Raw genomic sequence first — 18,817 nt, forward strand, 5'->3', positions numbered from 1 at the left:
AGGTTAACCCTAGATTAATCCCACTTACTCCAGGAGTGAGGCAAACCAAAGCAGGGTTTTTTTTTTCCACTGAGAACTTCAATGAGAAGAAGGATATGCTGCTGGCAGAACAAGAGTGTCCTAGCTTCTGCCAGGTGGTAGCAGCAATATAGACTAGGGCTTGCTGGAGGTGATTTTTATTTTTAACAGCTTATTCAGAAAACAGCTGGGCTGACCTGCCTCCTACATAGCTTTGCCTTTTTGCCTTACACCAGTTCTGCTGCCTTGTAGCTATCCACAGGAGGCAGCTGAAAACCTCACAGTGGGTTTCCACAAACCAAAAGATCTTCAAACTGCTTTGTGGATTACTCCCAGATCTACATGACAGTTATATGGGGATCTGAATTCTGATCTTCTTGGAAGACAACTCAATTTATTGTCACAACACAGCTTGCCAGACTGCCTATTAACAAATATTACTGCTGATAATGTCTCTCCCTGAATGAAGGGGTTTAAATAGATCTTTTATATCAAGGAAGGCTCATAAACTTCTGAAAAGGCTAAAAATGGGTATAAACAGCCATAAAAACATCTTTAAACAGCTGTTGCAGTTGCTGGGCCTGTCAACACCTCGTCCCAGTGTTCACAGCTTCTCCTTTGCTCATGCTTTGTGTTTTGGTGTATTTCCACAGGGCACGGTTCTCGGGAAGATTGAATTTGAAGGTCAGCCTGTGGAGTTTGCAGACCCAAATAAGCAAAACTTAATTGCAGAAGTTTCAACAAAGGTGAGAAGTTCTTCTGTAGTATTAGGTCTGTTCACTCCAGGTAGTAACTGCTCCTCATTTGCTCTGGGGATCTAACAGTTTTTCTAAACAAACAAATTAGAGACATTTTCTAAACCATGCACCTTTCTAGACCTTTGGAGGACTGTTTTTTCTATACCCCCGTGGCTCCTTAGGTGCAGTGTTGGAGATAAAAAATTGTGTTGAGCTGAATGTGGTCTGAACCACACTCTGATTAGAGGATTGTGTGTTACAAAGACAGAGAAGTACTGGGGATACAGTTAGACCTGGTATATGTTGGATGTTTTCAAACATAAAAAGAATTAATAAAAAGAATGGTTGCTTTCCTTAAAAAAATTCTAGGAAACATCAGTATACCATTTGGTAATCTGTATTTAGGCTTGATTTTGTTGGGGTAATTCCAGAAGAGATTTCTAGATGACAAAATCAGAGCAAATTAGGAATCTCCTGCATTTAGTATTACTGGAATTGGCTGCTGTGCTCATGGATCTGAACAGACCAGCAGTGAAGTTTTTATACTGTTAGCTGGGCATGCAAACTATGTTCAACTACCACCTGAGAAGAATGCTAGAAATCATGTGCATGTAGGAAACCAGGCCCATACTAAAAATAGTAACTATTATTCCAATGCAAGGGTCAACGTCTTAAATTGTGGCCTCTTTGGGGATTTAACTGGGGGATAAAGAGTGCCCTGGGTGCTTAATCCCATTGACTGGAGTGAGAACAGAGTGTATGAGTCCCTTTTGCAAATTCCATGCTTGCTATGGTGTTTGCAGTTCCTTCAAGGTCAGTGAGGCTCTGGAAGAGCTCTGCAAATAGTTGTTTGTGTACTGTTCTGCACACAAGCTGGTATGTTCATGGCATGGGTGAAAAGCAGTCCTGAACAGACTAGTCAGCAAGCAAGGGGGAGTTTGGAGCACTCTCCATCCAGGCTTGGATTTTCAGTAGTAACTGGCACCTTGGGATGCCATTGCAGTACAAATGCCACCTTGCAAATCTCACTGTGGGGAATCTCCCCAGCTCATGCCAGCACTTCCACTGTGTTTGAGTCTTGTTGCCACACAGAAGGATGGCAATTGCTTGCTGAGGTTGTGATCTAGGATTGCAAGGTGCAGGTGGAGCCATTTCAAGTCAGTGTCTCAGAAACAGGTAAGATTGCTGATGCTAAACTTTGCAATTACTGAGACAGAATTACTGTAAAGATGCTGGAAATAGCTTCTTAAAGGGAGATATAATAAGATTAACAGCACTTTAGTGGCCTCGTTATGTTTATAACTTCATTTTATAGGCTTAAAAAACAACATCACATATAAAGCTGTAAATGAGGGAAGCTGTTTAATGTTGGTAATTACTGGACATGATAATCTATCTGTTGCCAAATGGTGATTTTCATGTAAATCAGCATACAGTATGATGTGGAATCTGCTTATCTATTGTACACTAGGAGTGATTGATTTTCTTATTATATTCTACCCACCCCCTGCCACCTTGATTAAACGCTGGTGATACAGACTGTGCTTGCTAATATTGCCTACCCAGGGCAAGGAATGTAGAAAACTGCAAGTGTTTTGCAAGCACTTTTGTTGGAGATTTTCTTTGGTGCGTGTGATTGCCAGGGTCACAGAGCAGATGAGAGATAATTCACCAGTCCAAGTTAAAAGGTCTCACCTCTTCACACATGTGCTGATTTTGTTGTCAGCACTCGTGCTAGCAGGAGCTTTTACTCTGCCTAACCACTGGTTTGCAGCCCTCCCACATAATCCTTTCGGACTGGGACCATTTTTTATGGGCTGTGCCATGAACAGCTGAGGGAAATAATCTGGCTTTAGAAGGAATGTGTGTTAACAGTTCTCTGATCCAGCTCCGAGTCTAGTTTCTGTCTAAACACACTCTTGCCCAGATGCAGGGGACAGGTCAAGTCTCCTTAGCACAGAGTGTGACAAGTGGGTTGTGAAGAGAGCAACGTCAAAAATCAGTCTTGCTGCTGAAGAAAGTGTTGTAACAAATCATACCTAATTAATTTGCGTGGGAAGATTTTTGAAAGTAAAGTTAATTTAAGTACCTTGAAGTAGTGTTGCCCCACAATTCCCTCTGGTCATGAGAACAGCTAAGGAGAACCTTCGAAGGAGGTCTTTGCTTTGTAATATTTTGTTATTTTTTCAAGTATGGATATTATGAGAAATTGAGGGATGTTCAAAAGCCCCTTTGGAAAAGGACAGTGAATTTTTCTTAGGAGTCTCTGACACAGGACAGTAAGGTAGTTTCTATGAGAACCAAACACCTTAATGTTCTTGGGATTTTTGAAACCCAGCCCCCAGAAGCTTGAAGGACAGCAGGTAGAAGACCCATAAAATTCCTGTGCAGTGATACAGTTCCACTATGGACTGTTGGAACCTGAGTCCACTTGTGTATCAGTAACTGTGAAGATACCATGATATGTTGTCAGGCATGGCTTCTTATCAGAAGCCTGGAGTGATCCGTCAAGATCCCAGTTCAGTATGATTCTACTCATTCTGAAAAAGGGTTCTGGGATACTTTGCCATCTGATTATGTAATGTGAACTACAAGATTCCTTCCCATACAAAAGCCTCCTTTCTTTATCACACACTAAGGGTCACAGCAGCAGTGGTAACACTACTGGCTCGGGCTGAGACACATCTTCAGATATGGGATAGGGATCACTGGTGATTCAAGTGCAGCAGCTTGAAGCTTTTTAGTGAATGGAGGTGCTCCTTGCACTCCATCTCTTGCACCCTTGCTCCTGACATGGAAGTAAGTCTCTCCTGATGATGATGATCAGAGCTGTCCTCACACAGGACACACTCTTGCATTCTAGTGATGCCTGAAACATTCTAGTGGCTATCTGAAACAGAGGCTAGACAAGATTAAAAAAATAAAAGCAGGTATTTATCAAAAGGCATCATTTACCTCCTAAATACACCTTGGGCAGTCAGAAGCCTCCAAGAGGCTACCCAAAATGGATAATGGTCTCGAGTTTTTTATACAGATATAAGTTTGGTCCATTTACATATCAGGGGTTAATTCTCCAATTAAAGCTTCAGGTACTGAAGTTGTATACCTCCAGTTTGCTCCCCAACTCACTTTTTTAAAAACCTTTTGGGGCCTGAGACAGTAAGGTGTCCTTGAGAGGAATTGTTTCATCTGAATAAAACGGGAGAACAGTAGCTGACAGGCTATGGAGTTTAGGTTTTGTATACTAAAGGAGTACAGGTTCTGAGAAATATAAAAGCTAAATCCTAAGGCATCACTAGAAACCTCTGCATTTCAATCTCTGCAAAGATAAAAGTTTAGACAAGAACTGAGCTAGGGTAACACACGGGGAGGAGTTGCAATATTCTGCTGACAAACTTTATCTTGAATTATCTGCTGAGGGAATGCCTTGCCTTCTGGCTGGCCATATTTCTCCTTTTAAAAAAATCAGTTTGTCACCCTGCACCAGCCATATTCGACATGGATTTTAGTATCTTTTCATAAGGAGGCCCAGATGTGAAATATGTATGCCAAGGAAGCTGATTAAAAGGGAGTTACTTAATCTAAAAGAGAAAAAAAAGAAAGAAAGAAAAAAAAGACTTGTTTTTTCCATGATGCCCAAGAGAAAAGCCACTTTGGGCAAAATACATTTGTCAATATCAGCTTTCAGAAGCTGAGTGAAACTGAAGGTAAGCCGAGTTTGTTTTTAGGAGGAAGAAGGCAGCCTTATTTGCTTATTGATGAATAACATCAATAACTGCTACCTGCAGTCATGTAGCAAGTAAAATAATACAGCAAACTTCATAAAGAAGCTGTCCATAAATAACCTTACATCAGTGCTGGAACTGTCTGACAGTGAGTCTGCAATGGCACAGTATCAAGGCCATAGAACATACAGAGGTTTGACCTCACTTTCTTCCATTCTGGCTGTGACCAGTAGATAACTGGGTGTACAAAGCATGATGATCCAGAGTTGGGACTGGTGACAATTTATTTTGTGGAATGGGTTAAGGAACAGCAGATGGAAGAGGAGAAGTTGTGAGATAAAGCTGCCATAGGAGCATGGGCCATGTTCAGTGACAGGCCTGTCCTGGTCTGTACTGCCATGGTGCGCAGCAGGTCACTCACAGGCTGTCCCCAGCTGTGCTGTGCTTTGTTCTTACTGGGACTGGAGGGTTGGTATGGTGTTTCATGTGATGGAGCTGTAGCTGCTGTGAAGCAGGCATCAGCAGGATGACTGCACTTCAGCTGAAAATCTCTCACTGGTTATCTGGCCTGTTTCTCTTGGGCTGCAATAACCTGTGAGAACTGGCTTTTTGCTTCATTGCTGATGGAGTGACGCACAGGAAAAAAGCTTGCCATTAGCTGCGGAAACAAGTGATTGCTTAGGAATTGCATTAGTGCTGTAATCAACAGTATATAAAAACAACATTATAACTTTTACTTCCACAGAAAGATGAAGGAAGCACTAATGTCTGCAGTATTCCTGGAGATTTCCACATAAATGGGTTGTTAAGTACCAGTTGCTGCACATTGGTGAAAAGTTATTCTGCTGCCCATCTTCTCTGTGCTTTGGGGACAGGGTGTGACCTGTCATTTACAACATGGATTGTCTTTTGATAGGAAGTCAAGATTTATGGCAGAGGGAATCCCATTAAAGTTGTAGCTGTTGACTGTGGGCTGAAGCACAACGTTATCCGTCTGCTGGTAAAGGTAGGTCAGTGCCTCATATCCCTTGTCACTTGTTTTGCTTTGGCAAGAGCTTCATCATTGTGAGGGACTCTAATTAATAGGAAGTCAGAGCAAACGACACATCTCAGCCAATGTGGCTGCCATGTTGTTCTCCAGTTTATATAACCGACAGTGAGTTATATAGATTCACCACACAGTTTACAATTACAGGGCACACAAAGAATGCAAACAAGCCTTATTTATCTTAGTCTTAAGGTGGCTGAAGTGTCAGAGCTACAATTCTATATTTAGAAACCCGTTGTTCCCTGGGGCACCTTAATGTGCAATGTGAATTTCTGCTGTGCCATAGCTGTGAATTTTTGCTGTGTCACTGCGGCCTGCAGGCCAAATGGCCCAGTCTGGAATTGCTCAACCCTCAATTAATCATGTCCTCACTCTCTGCAACAGGGATGTTTGTCTCAGTTTTGATGTGTAGGACTACTTCTGGCATGTCACAAAAGAAGGCTGTGAAGCCCTAATTTAGCAGTTAAGTTGAATGCATTCTGTAAAATAAACATACATTATGTCTGTATGTACACACTTATTTTGCTTTCCATTAGGAAGTTTTGATCTCATAAGTGAATTTCAGAGTAATTTTACAAACACTGGGGTGGCTCAAAGGAGCCAAGTCTACCAGGTCTGTGAAAGTAATATGGTCAGACAGAGGAGATAAGCTGCATCATGGGCAAAGGAGATAACTGATGACTGAAATACAAACTCAAGCTCTGGGACATGACAGCACAGGAAGAACCTCCTTACAAAAATTCATCTGTTTTCTTCTTCCCTTTATTTGGTTGGTTTTTTTTTTTTTTTTTTTTTTTTTTTTTGTTTTTTTGTTGTTGTTGTTTTTTTTGGTTTTTTTTTTTTTTTTTTAGCGAGGTGCAGAAGTCCATTTGGTTCCGTGGGACCATGATTTCACTGACATGGATTATGATGGACTCATAATTTCTGGAGGTCCAGGAGATCCCATGAAGGCCCAGGAAGTGATTCAGAATGTCAGAAAGGTACAGTGCAATGCCTATAGGTTGGTTATACTTTTTTTATGTGCCTTCTTTTCAAGTGCTTAAAGTAGCAGTTGGTTGTACTAACCTGTTATGTTATTCAGATGTTGTTCAGACATTTCAGCTGTCTGGAATATTCCTCATGTTGCTCTGATGGGATTTGTCTCCAGCCCAATAGTTACAGCAAGGCTCTATAGACATGGCAAACATGATGACCACAATTACCATACCCGTGCCTTGAAGTACCCTGTGCTCTTTCAGGTCCACTGTGACCTTGGGAAAGAACAGCACTGATTTCAGAGGTCCCACTTGGAATAATGTCACACACTAAATGGCTGTAATGCAGTGTCATTGCTTATTCCCTGTGACACCATAGCTGTGCTCTGAGGCGTCTTTCTGAACCAGAGGAAAGGAGGAAACTTTCCTTCACAGGCTGTTGCCACTCTGGCATTGAGCTTTCCCCCAAGTCTGTGAGGGGACTAGCATGGTTTGTGCTGGAATCGTTGGACAGAGGCACTCCAATATCTGTTGCAAACCTTTTCATTTTAGGTCCTGGAGAGCAATCGCCCAGAGCCCCTGTTTGGAATTAGCATGGGGCATCTAATCACTGGAATAGCAGCTGGAGCTACTTCTTACAAGATGCAGATGGCCAACAGGTGCGGCAGCTCTTCTTCCCAGGCAGAGCAGCTCAGTTTTGGAAAGGGCTATGGACAGCAGTGCTCTGCTGCTGAACTGCCTTAGGGGTGGCTGGCATCTCAGTAACATTGCTCCTTCATCCCAGCCATTCTCTCTGCCTTTGATTTAAACTGCCATGGCACACTCTACTTCTTTTGAGTGGTTTTTTGAAAATAATTTATGTCATTTATCCCTATCACGCTGAAGAATAGCAAAGTTTCACCTCGGATTTATCATTTTGAGATTGGCTGCAAGTATTTTACCGCTACTATTAAACTGTTAGGTGCAGCCCCACAGTTATCAGCTCCTCCTAACTGTGGCACTTGAACACATTTGGCACTTGTGTCCTCTGATCCCTTTTTCTTGCAGGGGTCAGAACCAGCCTGTCCTGAATGCAGTGAATGGACAGGCTGTCATCACTGCCCAGAACCACGGCTATGCCATTGATAGCTCTGCCCTCCCTCCTGGCTGGAAGCCTCTCTTTGTGAATGCCAATGACCAAACCAATGAGGTGAGCTCTGCACAGAGAAGCCTCTATTTCACCTCCTGTAGGCTTTATCTCACCTCCTGTAAGCCTTATTTCACCTCCTGTAAGCCTGCTCTCACATTACCAAGGCTAATGTTGATTTGACCATCTGCTTTGCTTGAAGCTCTGCCTTACAGCCAGGGTAGGATGGATACCCCACTGTACTAGCCCCATTGCAACAGTGACTTTATCCTTTCCCTGAACAGTGAAATAAACAGAAGCCTTATTAATTTCCATATTTCCCTACTGGTGGTGTTGTTCACTTAGCCACCACTCTCTTAGGGCTTGTGCTACAGCAGAGCAAGCCTGTGTCACCAGTTTGTTGTGTTGGTTCTGTGTTGCCCAGCAGGGAAAAGGGATGTCATTGCCATCTAGTATAGTCTGTTATTGTCAATATAATTCCAACAACCAAAGTCCAAAGATTAAAGTCATGAAGGAGTGGGGCTGCCCCTAGAGAATAACTTACATGATCTAAGATAGAAGTCCGGTGTTGAGTGACATCCATGTTAGAGATCTCAGGCCCATATCAAATCTTTTCCATGATGCCCAGTGTTGTGCAAGTTAGTGAAATCTTGTTAATTATCAGGAAATCGATGAAAAGAAGGTATTTTCAAAAGCAGTTTCCCTCATGGAAATATGCTTCTCTCTTGTTTTGTATGAATGCTCAATATCAAGTCTAGCAGATTGAACAGGGCTGTTCTGAGCTACCCATCTGATGATTTTAGAATAAGTGTGGTTTTTCATTTGCTGTTGTCTTTATCCTTACAGAAGGATAGCTAAGCACAGGAGGGTATCTAAATATAGACAAATTTTTCCAAACAAAACATTAATACAAAAAAAAAAAAATTACAGCTGTTCAGCTCAATTTTTGAAATGAGTTTATTTTCATTGTGTTGGCAAAATAAACCTGCTCATTCCCAGGCCTTTCATGTTTGCTTTAGCTGGAATTTGGAGACAAAAGTGATAACATGAGTCTTCTCATTGAAGACATGAGTCTTCTAGATCTAGTAGAATGATGTTCTTTCATGTGAGCTAAAAAACTATTTCTGTGAGCCCCAAAGCAGCAACAGTCTCCAAAACATTCCTAGATGGAGAGGGACAAGGACCATATTGGTTTAGCATGCACAAACAGGATCAGGGCTGGATAGTCTGTCCTGTGCAGGCTGTTGTATTCCTCTGCTTGAAAAAGACAAAAACATTTCTTGTGGCTGACCTGACCTATCACAGGGCTAGCACAGGTTTCCAAATACTGACAAGGCATGAAGTGAACATTTAAAAAATATATTTGTATGAAACTACAAGGAACATGAGCATTCAGGGAAAATGTGACATACTGATGGAACTCTTTGCTCTCAGAGCAGAAATTCATGCCGTAATATTGTGGTCAGTAGCTCATCTCTCATCCCTGTCTTGCCCTGACATCCCACCCTGAAGCTCTGGATGGCACTGTGGCTCTATGTGAGACTGTCTGGGCTCCTTTGTCCATTCCTAAGGGAAGAAGGTTGTATCAGGACTACTTTTCCCTGAATTTCCTCTTGAGGAGCTTCTTTCCCCCAATGTGGAGCTGGGGACCATAAGCAATGACATCTGTGAGGTAGTCACCCACTAGATCATGCTTCTTGGTGCTATCAGGCCACTCAAATGAGAAATCGTTTTTTCCTGGCTCCAACTGAAACTACAAACACTGTCTCTAAATTCAATTTAGGTCCTTCATAGCTGTTGTTTGTCCTTTCATCCCTCTGCCAACCCAGGGCAGAGATCAAGGCCCTGTGTCAGCATTTAAAGTGGATTATGGAAATCAAGAGTGTGACCAAAATCCAGTTTTTCTATGACAGAACCAATCAGCTTGGGATGATTAAACCATTCATTCCATAACGGCTTTGTCCCAGGTGATCTTTTCTTGCCAGGTATGTTTTTCTTCTTTGCCCTGTCACAGGACTGAGGGTTGCACAGACCCTGGAGAGTTAACAGCAGAGCAGGAGACTGGGAATGAAATGGGTGTCAATTTGACAGCCCCTGGAAGCACATCAGTCCTTTGGCCTTCAGTGCTTACAGAGATAAGGTGTGGTTTTCTGTTCACTGGCTTGTCAGGAGGTGTCTGAGAGAGTCTCTTTCATTCCTGCAGGGAATTATGCATGAGACCAGATCGATTTTCACAGTGCAGTTCTATCCAGATGCAAATCCTGGGCCGAGGGACACAGAGGTAAAGTATGAGGGCTTGCTTTCAGGTGGCCTTGTGAGTGCAGATGTTTATCAGCTGATGTACCACTTGGTGATGGTTCTAAATTTTGGGTCTGGGGGTGTCAGGATCCTAGCAAAGGGCCCAGTTATGCCTAGGTTCGTGTCTGATTAGCTTGATCTGGCGCTAATTACAATAAGCAGCAAGAGGTCTATTGACTTCTGAGTGCTTTGGGTGAGTGATTCCATTCATATGATGTGTGTGTGTTTGGTCCTGGTGTGATTACCTCTGCGTTGGAAGTTACTAAAGTGCTTAAGCCTTCACAGGATCAGGCTCAAATCTCTTGCAAAAGAGACTGCAAAAGGAATAGAATTTTATGGTAACAGGAAAAAATACTAGCCAGATGCTTTGTAATAAAATCATTAACTTTCTAATACACTTTAGTTCCACTTTCAAATTTTATAATTACTGTAGAGTTATGTAAATGGATTCATACTTCCTCACTCTGGTTCTCCTAAGTGAAATGAAATTTTAATCCCCCGTCTGTGACTTCACACAAATTCTGTAACAACTGGTTGCATAGTCACAGAATATGACTAAGCAGTGTCAGGGGATGTGCAAGGCAGAGGAAGCATGTCTGAACATAAATAAACTATTTAGCATTTCCTGAGAGACAAAGATGGAAGAATACCCAGAAATGCTTATTTTAATCTTAATTTGATGATGTTGATTAAATCTGCAAGTAAATCTCTTGATGTCAGGAACTTGCTTAGCATTCTGATTGACTGGTGTGTATCAGAGACCTCAAAAAACTCAGCTGATTATCTTTTCCAAGTCTGTGCACTCCCACTGCTGGGATAGTTTGGTAGCATAGTGCCTATCCTGAAAGGCTTGCAGGACCCATCCCTACTCCTCCCACAGGTAATTCCCAGCAATGAGCCCAGCTCAGAGGCTGTGTGGCAGAAGCCTGGCAGCCGTGGGTGGGTGGGAAGCCTGTCCCACTGCCTGGTTCCAATGAGGATCCTGCTGCCTGCCTGCTTGGAGAGCACTTTGCTGACAGCTGCCCGGGGACCTCCTCTGGAAGGACAACGCTGATTTTGCACAACTGATGTTTAGCTATCCCTGCTCAGAACCCTGCTCTGTAGCAGGAACCATTCCAGATGGTTGCCTGAGCTGGTTCAGTGAATGCTCTTCTGTGTTTTAGCTTTTGATGCACGTTCGCTCGTTGCACTGGCAGCCCCACAGAAACAGAGCACACAGACATGATTGATGTGTGTTTTCTTCCTGATTATGACCTCACTTTTTTGAATACAGCTTTGTCAGATATGTCGAAGTTGTTATATAAATTTCAAATAATGATCTTCTCTTCTGAGATTGTGTGCTGCTGAAGGCAGCAGAGCAGAGCTGATTGCATGAGTTCACAAATGCCCTGGTTTTTCCTTCTTTGCTTGGTTTATATTTAGTTCAATTTTGGCAGTAAATACACGTTTGGGTTTTTTTTTCCTAGTTCCTGTTTGACTCGTTTATTTCCCTGGTTAAGAGAGGGAAAGGCACCACCATTCCCTCAGTCCTTCCCAAGGCTGGAGTGACAGCTTCTAGAGTGGAGGTCAGTGTACAGATATTTTCATGCCTGTCAGTGAGGCTGGGAGCTACTTAATTCCTACTGAACCCATGGCACAAAATAGCACATGGAAGTCAAAGGAGGCTTCTTTTATAAAAGTCCTGACAGCTGCTTATCTCATAGTCATCTGGCCTCTCTTGTGTTATTAACTCTGTTTTCTTTAAAAGAGTTTTAGGTTCTGATGTTTCATGTATTTTCTTTGCAGATCTCCTGAGAAAGGTACTCTCATAGCAATATAATGAGGTGCTCTGGGATAATCTGGCCATGAGATTTCATGCCAGCAGGATAATGCTGGTGCTCAGTTGCTTAGCAAATAAGTCTGAAATTCCTAACGTGAGCTGAATTTCAGACAGTTTTGCTGTCCTAGAAGCAGCAGGATTTTGTGGGCAGCCAAAGTGAGACATGGTTGTCTATAAGCACATGATACAATGAACATGTTTATTGTATGTCCTATCCATGAGTCACATGTTTCTCTAAATGGAGATATGCAGGAGAATTCCAGTAGAAATACTCCAAGAAGTAAAACTGAGGTGATTTGGAAAGTGACTTCTCTTTTGAAAACTTATGTTCTGTAATTTAAGGCTGTTCAGTGCTGCACAGTCTCTGTTCATTTCAGCACCCACTGCACTGGGACTGATTGTTTTCATGCCATTTGACATTTGCAGGTCTCCAAGGTTCTCATTCTAGGATCTGGAGGTCTGTCAATTGGTCAGGCAGGGGAATTTGATTACTCTGGATCGCAGGCCGTGAAAGCCTTGAAGGTGAGGAGATACTGTGAAAATACTAACCTCATCTTTCCCTTCTTACAGCTAAACTGATCTTCCAACTAACTGGGGAGGATAAATGACCCTAGGGAAAATTAGCAATTTTTGTTGGTGAGCTTGCTGGTTGAGTGATGTGAGTTAACCACTCAGAATTATCATCCAAGGAGAGATGTTCTTGGGGTTTCCTTCAAGCAGTTTGTTGTTTGTGGTGTGTGGCTTGTTAAACTGAATGGAAATGGAGGAGGAGGAATATGGTCAAATGTACCTGAGCTGAAAACCTGGAACTTTTGTGATGTGTCAACAAAAGTAGACAACCAATAACAGCTGAAGGCTTGCCTACTGCTGTACTAAAGAACCCCTCATGAAGGCAGGTTTTCTAAATGGTATTTATTTGAAATGGGATGAACTTTTTAAAGGTCATATATGTCAAGTTTAGTTTCCAGGACAGGTCCTAGAAAGGTTACTAGGACATAAGTTCATGCTAGGAGAAGGTGTAGAAGGGTAGAATGTCCTGTGATGGGGTTATTACTGGTAATGTAAGAGTTACCTGGGCCCCAAGGTCATGTGAAGAAGCAAAGGAGAGCTTGCAGAGGCCTGACAGAGCAGAAGTAGCAGCTGCCTTCAGATGAGGTGATGGTTGTGAGTGGTTCTAAGACTGTCCTGATGTCATGAACATTCTATTCCTTTGCTGACTGTGGAGCGAAGGAATAAAAAAATCAGTTTTAGTGTTCAATATAATCTGAGGTGCTCTGGTTCGTCCCCATGTTGCAACACATCTTATATTGCATGTGTCTTGTTTGTGTGCTGTATTGCTGCTGCTGGCTACTGCTTCAAACTGACCACATCATCAAGGGCAAGCCAGAGATGGTGAGTGTTAGTAATGACCCATTTGGAAAGGAGATATCTCCAGGGAAAGGTGCAGAACATGGCTGGGAGAGAATGGACAGTTAATAGGAGACAGGAGAAATCTCTTTCCCCTTAGACTTCTTCCTTTTGTTCTATTTTTTTTGTTATGAATCAACACCGATTCTCAATGCTGATGTTCTGATTCATTCTGCCGTGTGCTGTTTGGCTCTTGGATGCTGATCCATTATAAAAAGGTGCTGATACTAATAGTCAGTCCTGGACAGTTAAATGGGTGCTTCTTTTAAAGACTAAAAGGTCTTGAGCAGATGGGACTTCCACAGTCAGTAAATCTGTATCTGAAAAAGTATTCATCAAAAGCAGAAGCATCCCCTGAAGAGCAAGGCCTGGAAGCATCTATGAACCACAGACTACCTTGTGGTCACCTGGAAAATCTTCTGGAATACTTTCTGTGGAGATTATCCCAACTCAGCTGAATCCAGGTGGATATTACACAAAAGGAGAAATGGGACCCTTCTGGAGTGTTACTAATTCATTGCTTTAATTAAGTTGTACCAAATGTCTTCATCAGAGTGGGTTGCCATTACACAGAGTTCTATAAAAAACTAAAAAAGGCAGAAGTTGAAGGAAAGGGTTGTAAGAGCAGACAGCATGTGAATTAAAACCCAACATACCAAGCAACTGGGCCAGAATGATGTGATCTCAATGAAACCTGTGTCTCAGCACAGAGAGCATTAATTCTCTCATTAATTATCCTCATCATCACTGCGAGTTGGTCCTTAAGACATCTTGTCCCAGATAAGCAGGGAAGAAAGAGCTGAGATGTGCAGATAATCCAGCTTGCTGAAAAGTGATAAACTTTTCCCTTTCCCATTTGTTTCAATAGAATTGTAGCCATGAGTTTCTGAATACATTTATTTGAGAAAAATGTCTTGATCTTTTCCCTCACCATCACCATGAAAACTACCCAGTTAACGATCATTTGTCTAAGTCCAAAGTATTTTCCATATGGATTTTGTACCTTCTTTCCCTCCCCTGTTCCACACATTTCCAAAGAAAACGTGCTTCAGTGAAAAAAAAATCCAACTTTTCATAGGGAAAAAAATGCAGCATAAATTACAGTCTTTAAGGCAGGATTTTAAGTTACCAAAGAAAGGAGAGGAAATGTTATCCAACACCTGAACGCTGAGAGCTCTGAGTGAAAATCCCACTGCTCCAGGTGAGCTATTTCTTTATTCCCCCAAAGCAGTGAGACAATCACAAATTTTAAACAAACACAGAAAAATCCTATGGCATTTTCATGCTTATTGTGAACTGAGGGAAAGTAGCACTTTTGTACTGATCCCAGCAACACTTCCATAGCATTTTCTCCAGTCTGTTTCTTTATAATATTTTAAAAATATTGTCACTGTTACCCTTTTAAATGGGAATTGTCGTTTTTTTAACCTTTTAACAACTTCCATATAGCAAATCTTTCTTTTGAAATATAAGTTGCATCTATAACTAACATTTTTTGCAAATGGTGTTTGTTAGTAGTTTTTAGCCTTTTATGAAGCTGATGAGGATTAGGATGAGTTCCTGTAAAAATGAGGCCCCAGACTTTGCACTTTTGAGTCCATCTTTTCAACAAAGCAGTAGAGCAGTTTCTGTATCTGCATTTCTACTGCATGTGGTTGATGCATTTTTTTTAAGCTCAGCTCATAATTTTTAGCAAAACTTGGTTGGTTTCCTCATTAGGTGCTGATGGTTCAAGAGTGAGGAGGATTGATCTGCTCAGCTCTAACTCAGAATTTTCTATTAATGAGCAAACTAGTGCATTTCTGTCTGTAGCTAAAGAGTGCCAAGAATTGTTATAACAGGGAACAGATAAACTTTATTATCTATTATCACTCCATTTAAGTTTCTCATCTGTGACAGAGAAAGAGCAGTGTAAAACTCTGGCTAACCTTCATCTGGCATAGAAGGGCAGAGTTTGTCTTTTAATATGTGCAATATCATATAAAAAAAGTTACGGGATGAAATTTTTAAACTGATAATACCAGGACAATAAAGTATTTCTATGGAAAATCAAAGAAAAAAAAAGTATTTTTGTTACTGTTACTAGTTGGTACAAGAATCTGAAAACTTCAAAGACCTCGTGCTTGGCAAGAAAAGATTAGCTTTTGATTAAATTTTTTTGCTTTGGCACCTTTAATCTGAGGTCCAAAGGAAGACAGACACGAGTATGCTGGAGTTTGTACCCGTCTCTCCTGTATGACTCCTAAATGTGTTAAACAATTTCAGTCAAATTTCTGAATCATGTGGGAATCTCCATTCCCTCAAGATTCACAGGCACAAAAGTAAAGAATGGTCAATAGCTCAGCTTTCAGACCAGAAGTCTCCTGTAGGACAGTACATAATTTTTTAAATTCTCCTGTTGGTAAACTGCCTGATGAGCTCCATCTCTTCTTGCTGGTGCTCCTGCTGTTGTTAATTTTTTGTCACACGTGTGCCTATTTTTAACACAGATTTTAATTTTTCAGGAAGAAAATGTGAAAATTGTCCTCATGAATCCCAATATTGCTTCAGTGCAGACCAATGAGACTGGCTTAAAGCAGGCTGATGCTGTCTACTTCCTGCCCATCACCCCACAGTTTGTCATGGAGGTCATCAAGGCAGAGCATCCTGATGGAATAATTCTGGGCATGGGTGGCCAGACTGCTCTCAACTGTGGTGAGTGTGACACAGCTGCCTTGGCACTCCATGCAGGCTCAGTCGTGGGTTTTACCAGATAACAAGTAAAGTGATAAGGGACAGGACCAGAGGAAATGACCTCCATTTGCACCAGGGGAGGTTTAGATTGGATATTAGGAAGAAATTCTGCACTGAAAGGAAGATTAGGCATTGAAATAGTCTGGAAGGGCTCAAAAGGTGTGTGGGTGTGGTACCTGGGGACGTGATTTAATGGTAACATTGGACTCATTGATCTTAAAGGTCTTTTCCAACCTGAATTATTTTATGATTCTACCAATGTTCTGCAGATTTTATTTGTGCAAGCATCCACGCCCCACATACCTCACACATTGGCCAGGTTACTGAGGGATAGGGGCAGAGATACCAGCCATGGGGGAGTGAGTCGTCCCTAAGTTGTGAACATAACATTGCTGGGTTTGTTTTGGTTTAATTTAACATCTCATTGCTGGGTTTGGTACTTTAAAGCAATTTATATGTTCTGCTTTTCATCTTAAATCTTAGTTACCATAGTTGGATTTGGGATATTTTGACGACCTTGAGGCAGAGATCAAAAGGAAAAGTTGCCTTCATATAACTTCTTGCACCAAAATTCATCTGTGCTGCTTTGCTCTGTGGTGGAGATGATGGCCAAGCAGTAGTTGTAGTATTATCCCAGGTTCATAGATTGGAGGATGGAAGTTTTCATGACATGGTTAGGAGTTCTGACAAAAGAATATTAAATTAGCTGTGGATGAGGCCAGGCAAGTTGTCAGCTAATCAGATGTCTTTTGAGTACTTTCTTTGTTCTAAGTTTTCTAAATTCTTCTCTGTGAGGGTGGGAAGGCCCTGGCACAGGGTGCCCAGAGAAGCTGTGGCTGCCCCTGGATCCCTGGGAGTGTCCAAAGCCAGGTTGGATGGGGCTTTGATCTAGTTGGAGCAGCCTGGTCTGGTGGAAGGTGTCCCTGGCCATGGCAGGGGGTTGGAACGAGATGAGCTTTATGGTTTCTTCCAACCCAAATAATTCTGTCATTCTCTACTTCTATGATTCTTCATCTGCTGTCAATCCTCAGGACTGTGTCTTTGTTCCCTCTGCAGGAGTGGAACTCTTCAAACAAGGAGTACTGCAGCAGCATGGTGTGAAGGTCCTTGGTACCTCAGTTGAATCCATCATGGCTACAGAGGACAGAAAGCTTTTTTCTGATAAACTAACTGAGCTAAATGAAAAGATTGCTCCCAGCCTTGCAGTGGAATCGGTAAATCAGATAAATTTGAAGATGTGATTGCTATTACTGTTGCCCGTTTGACTTAATAAAGATATTTCTTGTTTTGTAGAGGGAAAGCTGAATGCAAGTGTGGATGCTGCAGTGTGTGCAGCACTCCTTGGTGATTAACTCTGGGTCACCATGATTTAAAATGAGTGAAAATGCAATTAAGCACTGCGAAAACCTAACCTAATTTACCAGTTGACAAGAAAAGTAAATGATATTGGGGTGACTCCTGTGCTGCAGCACAAAAGCATGTGACGTGTCAGGGGTACATTTCTTAAATCAGATACAAGGCAATTAGAGTTAGCATTTGAGGTCCACAAAATCAGCAGCATTGGAATCTTTCTAGAGGATGAGAGTATGAAAACATAAAATTTGGTTTTCTGGAAAGGTCTGTTCAGTTTGGAGGAAATCAAACAGGCCTTAAACTGTGATGCCTTTAGGAGGGGTTATTTCATGCTGAAGTCCCTGAAGACAGATCATGTAAAAACATTGTCAGTGGCAGGTCAGCAAGGAAGCCCACGTACAGCTAAGGACAGAACTCACCTCCTTAAGTGCATGTTCCAGTTTTCTGCTGTTTGGTGGAAAAAGGGAATATTATGAAGTGAACTTCTATTATTTTCATTTTATCTTCAGACAGTTTAGTGTCTTACTGATGGGATTTCCAGTTAACCTTGTAACCAGAGTTGAAGACTTTATTCATCTGAATTGCTATCTATTTCTGCAATATATTCCCCTCTCCTTTAAGGTTGAAGATGCTCTGAAGGCAGCTGAAAAGATCTGCTACCCTGTCATGATACGTTCTGCCTATGCCCTTGGTGGCCTGGGCTCTGGCATATGTCCTGATAAGGAAACTTTGGTGGACCTTGGTACAAAGGTATGTCTGGAACTGCAAACTCAGGAAAATAGACCTGAACATCTGATTTTCTTAAATGCTGTTTAATGTCGTAGACACTGGAGTTGTGCGTACTTCACATTTCATTCTATCTGTAAAATGTTGCCCTGGTTAGGAACTGCCATCTTTTCATAATTCCTGCTGACAGATAATGAAAGTGGCTCGATGAAAGATCTTTTAAATCCATGACAAACAAGTAAAAATTTGAGCAAAATTTTCAGCACTTTCGGTCTGAACAGAAACATCTTGGCCTATATTCACCTACTTTCGAGAATAAATGATTATGAACAGTGTCAACGAAGTTGATACATTTAAATTGGTGAGTAATAATGTGGTCTTAGGGACAGAGGAGCTGGGAGTCCTGGACCTCTTCTGTGTTGTTGTCTAAAGATGGTAATCTTCCTAGGTCAAAAGCTCATTTAGCAGGATGACATTTCAGAATTTGACAACTATCAGCTGTCTCTGGCAAGAAGACAGTTTTTTTTCTATAGAAAATCCAGGATTGTTTAAACATTTGCTGTGAAAAGTAAACAGATAGTTGGGGAAAACAAATTAAAACCTTTTTCCCTTGTCAAAAATGCAGAACTTCAGGAAATAAAACTCTATCCCAATGGGTCTCTAGAATTCTTGGGTTGTTCTTTCCCTGGCTGGCTGAGCCTTTAAACCTTCCACTTATGTCTAGAAAGAAATACTGCAGATGCCACTAAGAGCTGTATGTGCAAATGACTTCTTTGTGTTCCCCACCTCTGCTGCCATGCAAACAGACTTTGGGTCTGCTGTGTCAGTGTCAGTGTCCTGTCAGGGGACAGGA

At 41.7% G+C, this 18,817-nt stretch overlaps 1 protein-coding gene across 1 annotated transcript in view; it reads left to right on the forward strand.

The window, feature by feature from the left end:
• Positions 1 to 18,817, forward strand: part of CPS1 (carbamoyl-phosphate synthase 1) — a 90,628-nt gene that overhangs the window by 13,378 nt on the left and 58,433 nt on the right. The window contains exons 6-16 of the mRNA XM_066322425.1: positions 672 to 764; positions 5,397 to 5,486; positions 6,380 to 6,508; positions 7,055 to 7,161; positions 7,550 to 7,691; positions 9,832 to 9,909; positions 11,393 to 11,491; positions 12,172 to 12,267; positions 15,657 to 15,846; positions 16,942 to 17,099; positions 17,860 to 17,988. Coding sequence (XP_066178522.1) covers positions 672 to 764; positions 5,397 to 5,486; positions 6,380 to 6,508; positions 7,055 to 7,161; positions 7,550 to 7,691; positions 9,832 to 9,909; positions 11,393 to 11,491; positions 12,172 to 12,267; positions 15,657 to 15,846; positions 16,942 to 17,099; positions 17,860 to 17,988 — 1,311 coding nt within the window. The remainder of the gene's footprint in view (positions 1 to 671; positions 765 to 5,396; positions 5,487 to 6,379; positions 6,509 to 7,054; positions 7,162 to 7,549; positions 7,692 to 9,831; positions 9,910 to 11,392; positions 11,492 to 12,171; positions 12,268 to 15,656; positions 15,847 to 16,941; positions 17,100 to 17,859; positions 17,989 to 18,817) is intronic.

This window comes from Sylvia atricapilla, chromosome 7, assembly GCF_009819655.1.
Source record: "Sylvia atricapilla isolate bSylAtr1 chromosome 7, bSylAtr1.pri, whole genome shotgun sequence".
Taxonomy (NCBI): domain Eukaryota; kingdom Metazoa; phylum Chordata; class Aves; order Passeriformes; family Sylviidae; genus Sylvia; species Sylvia atricapilla.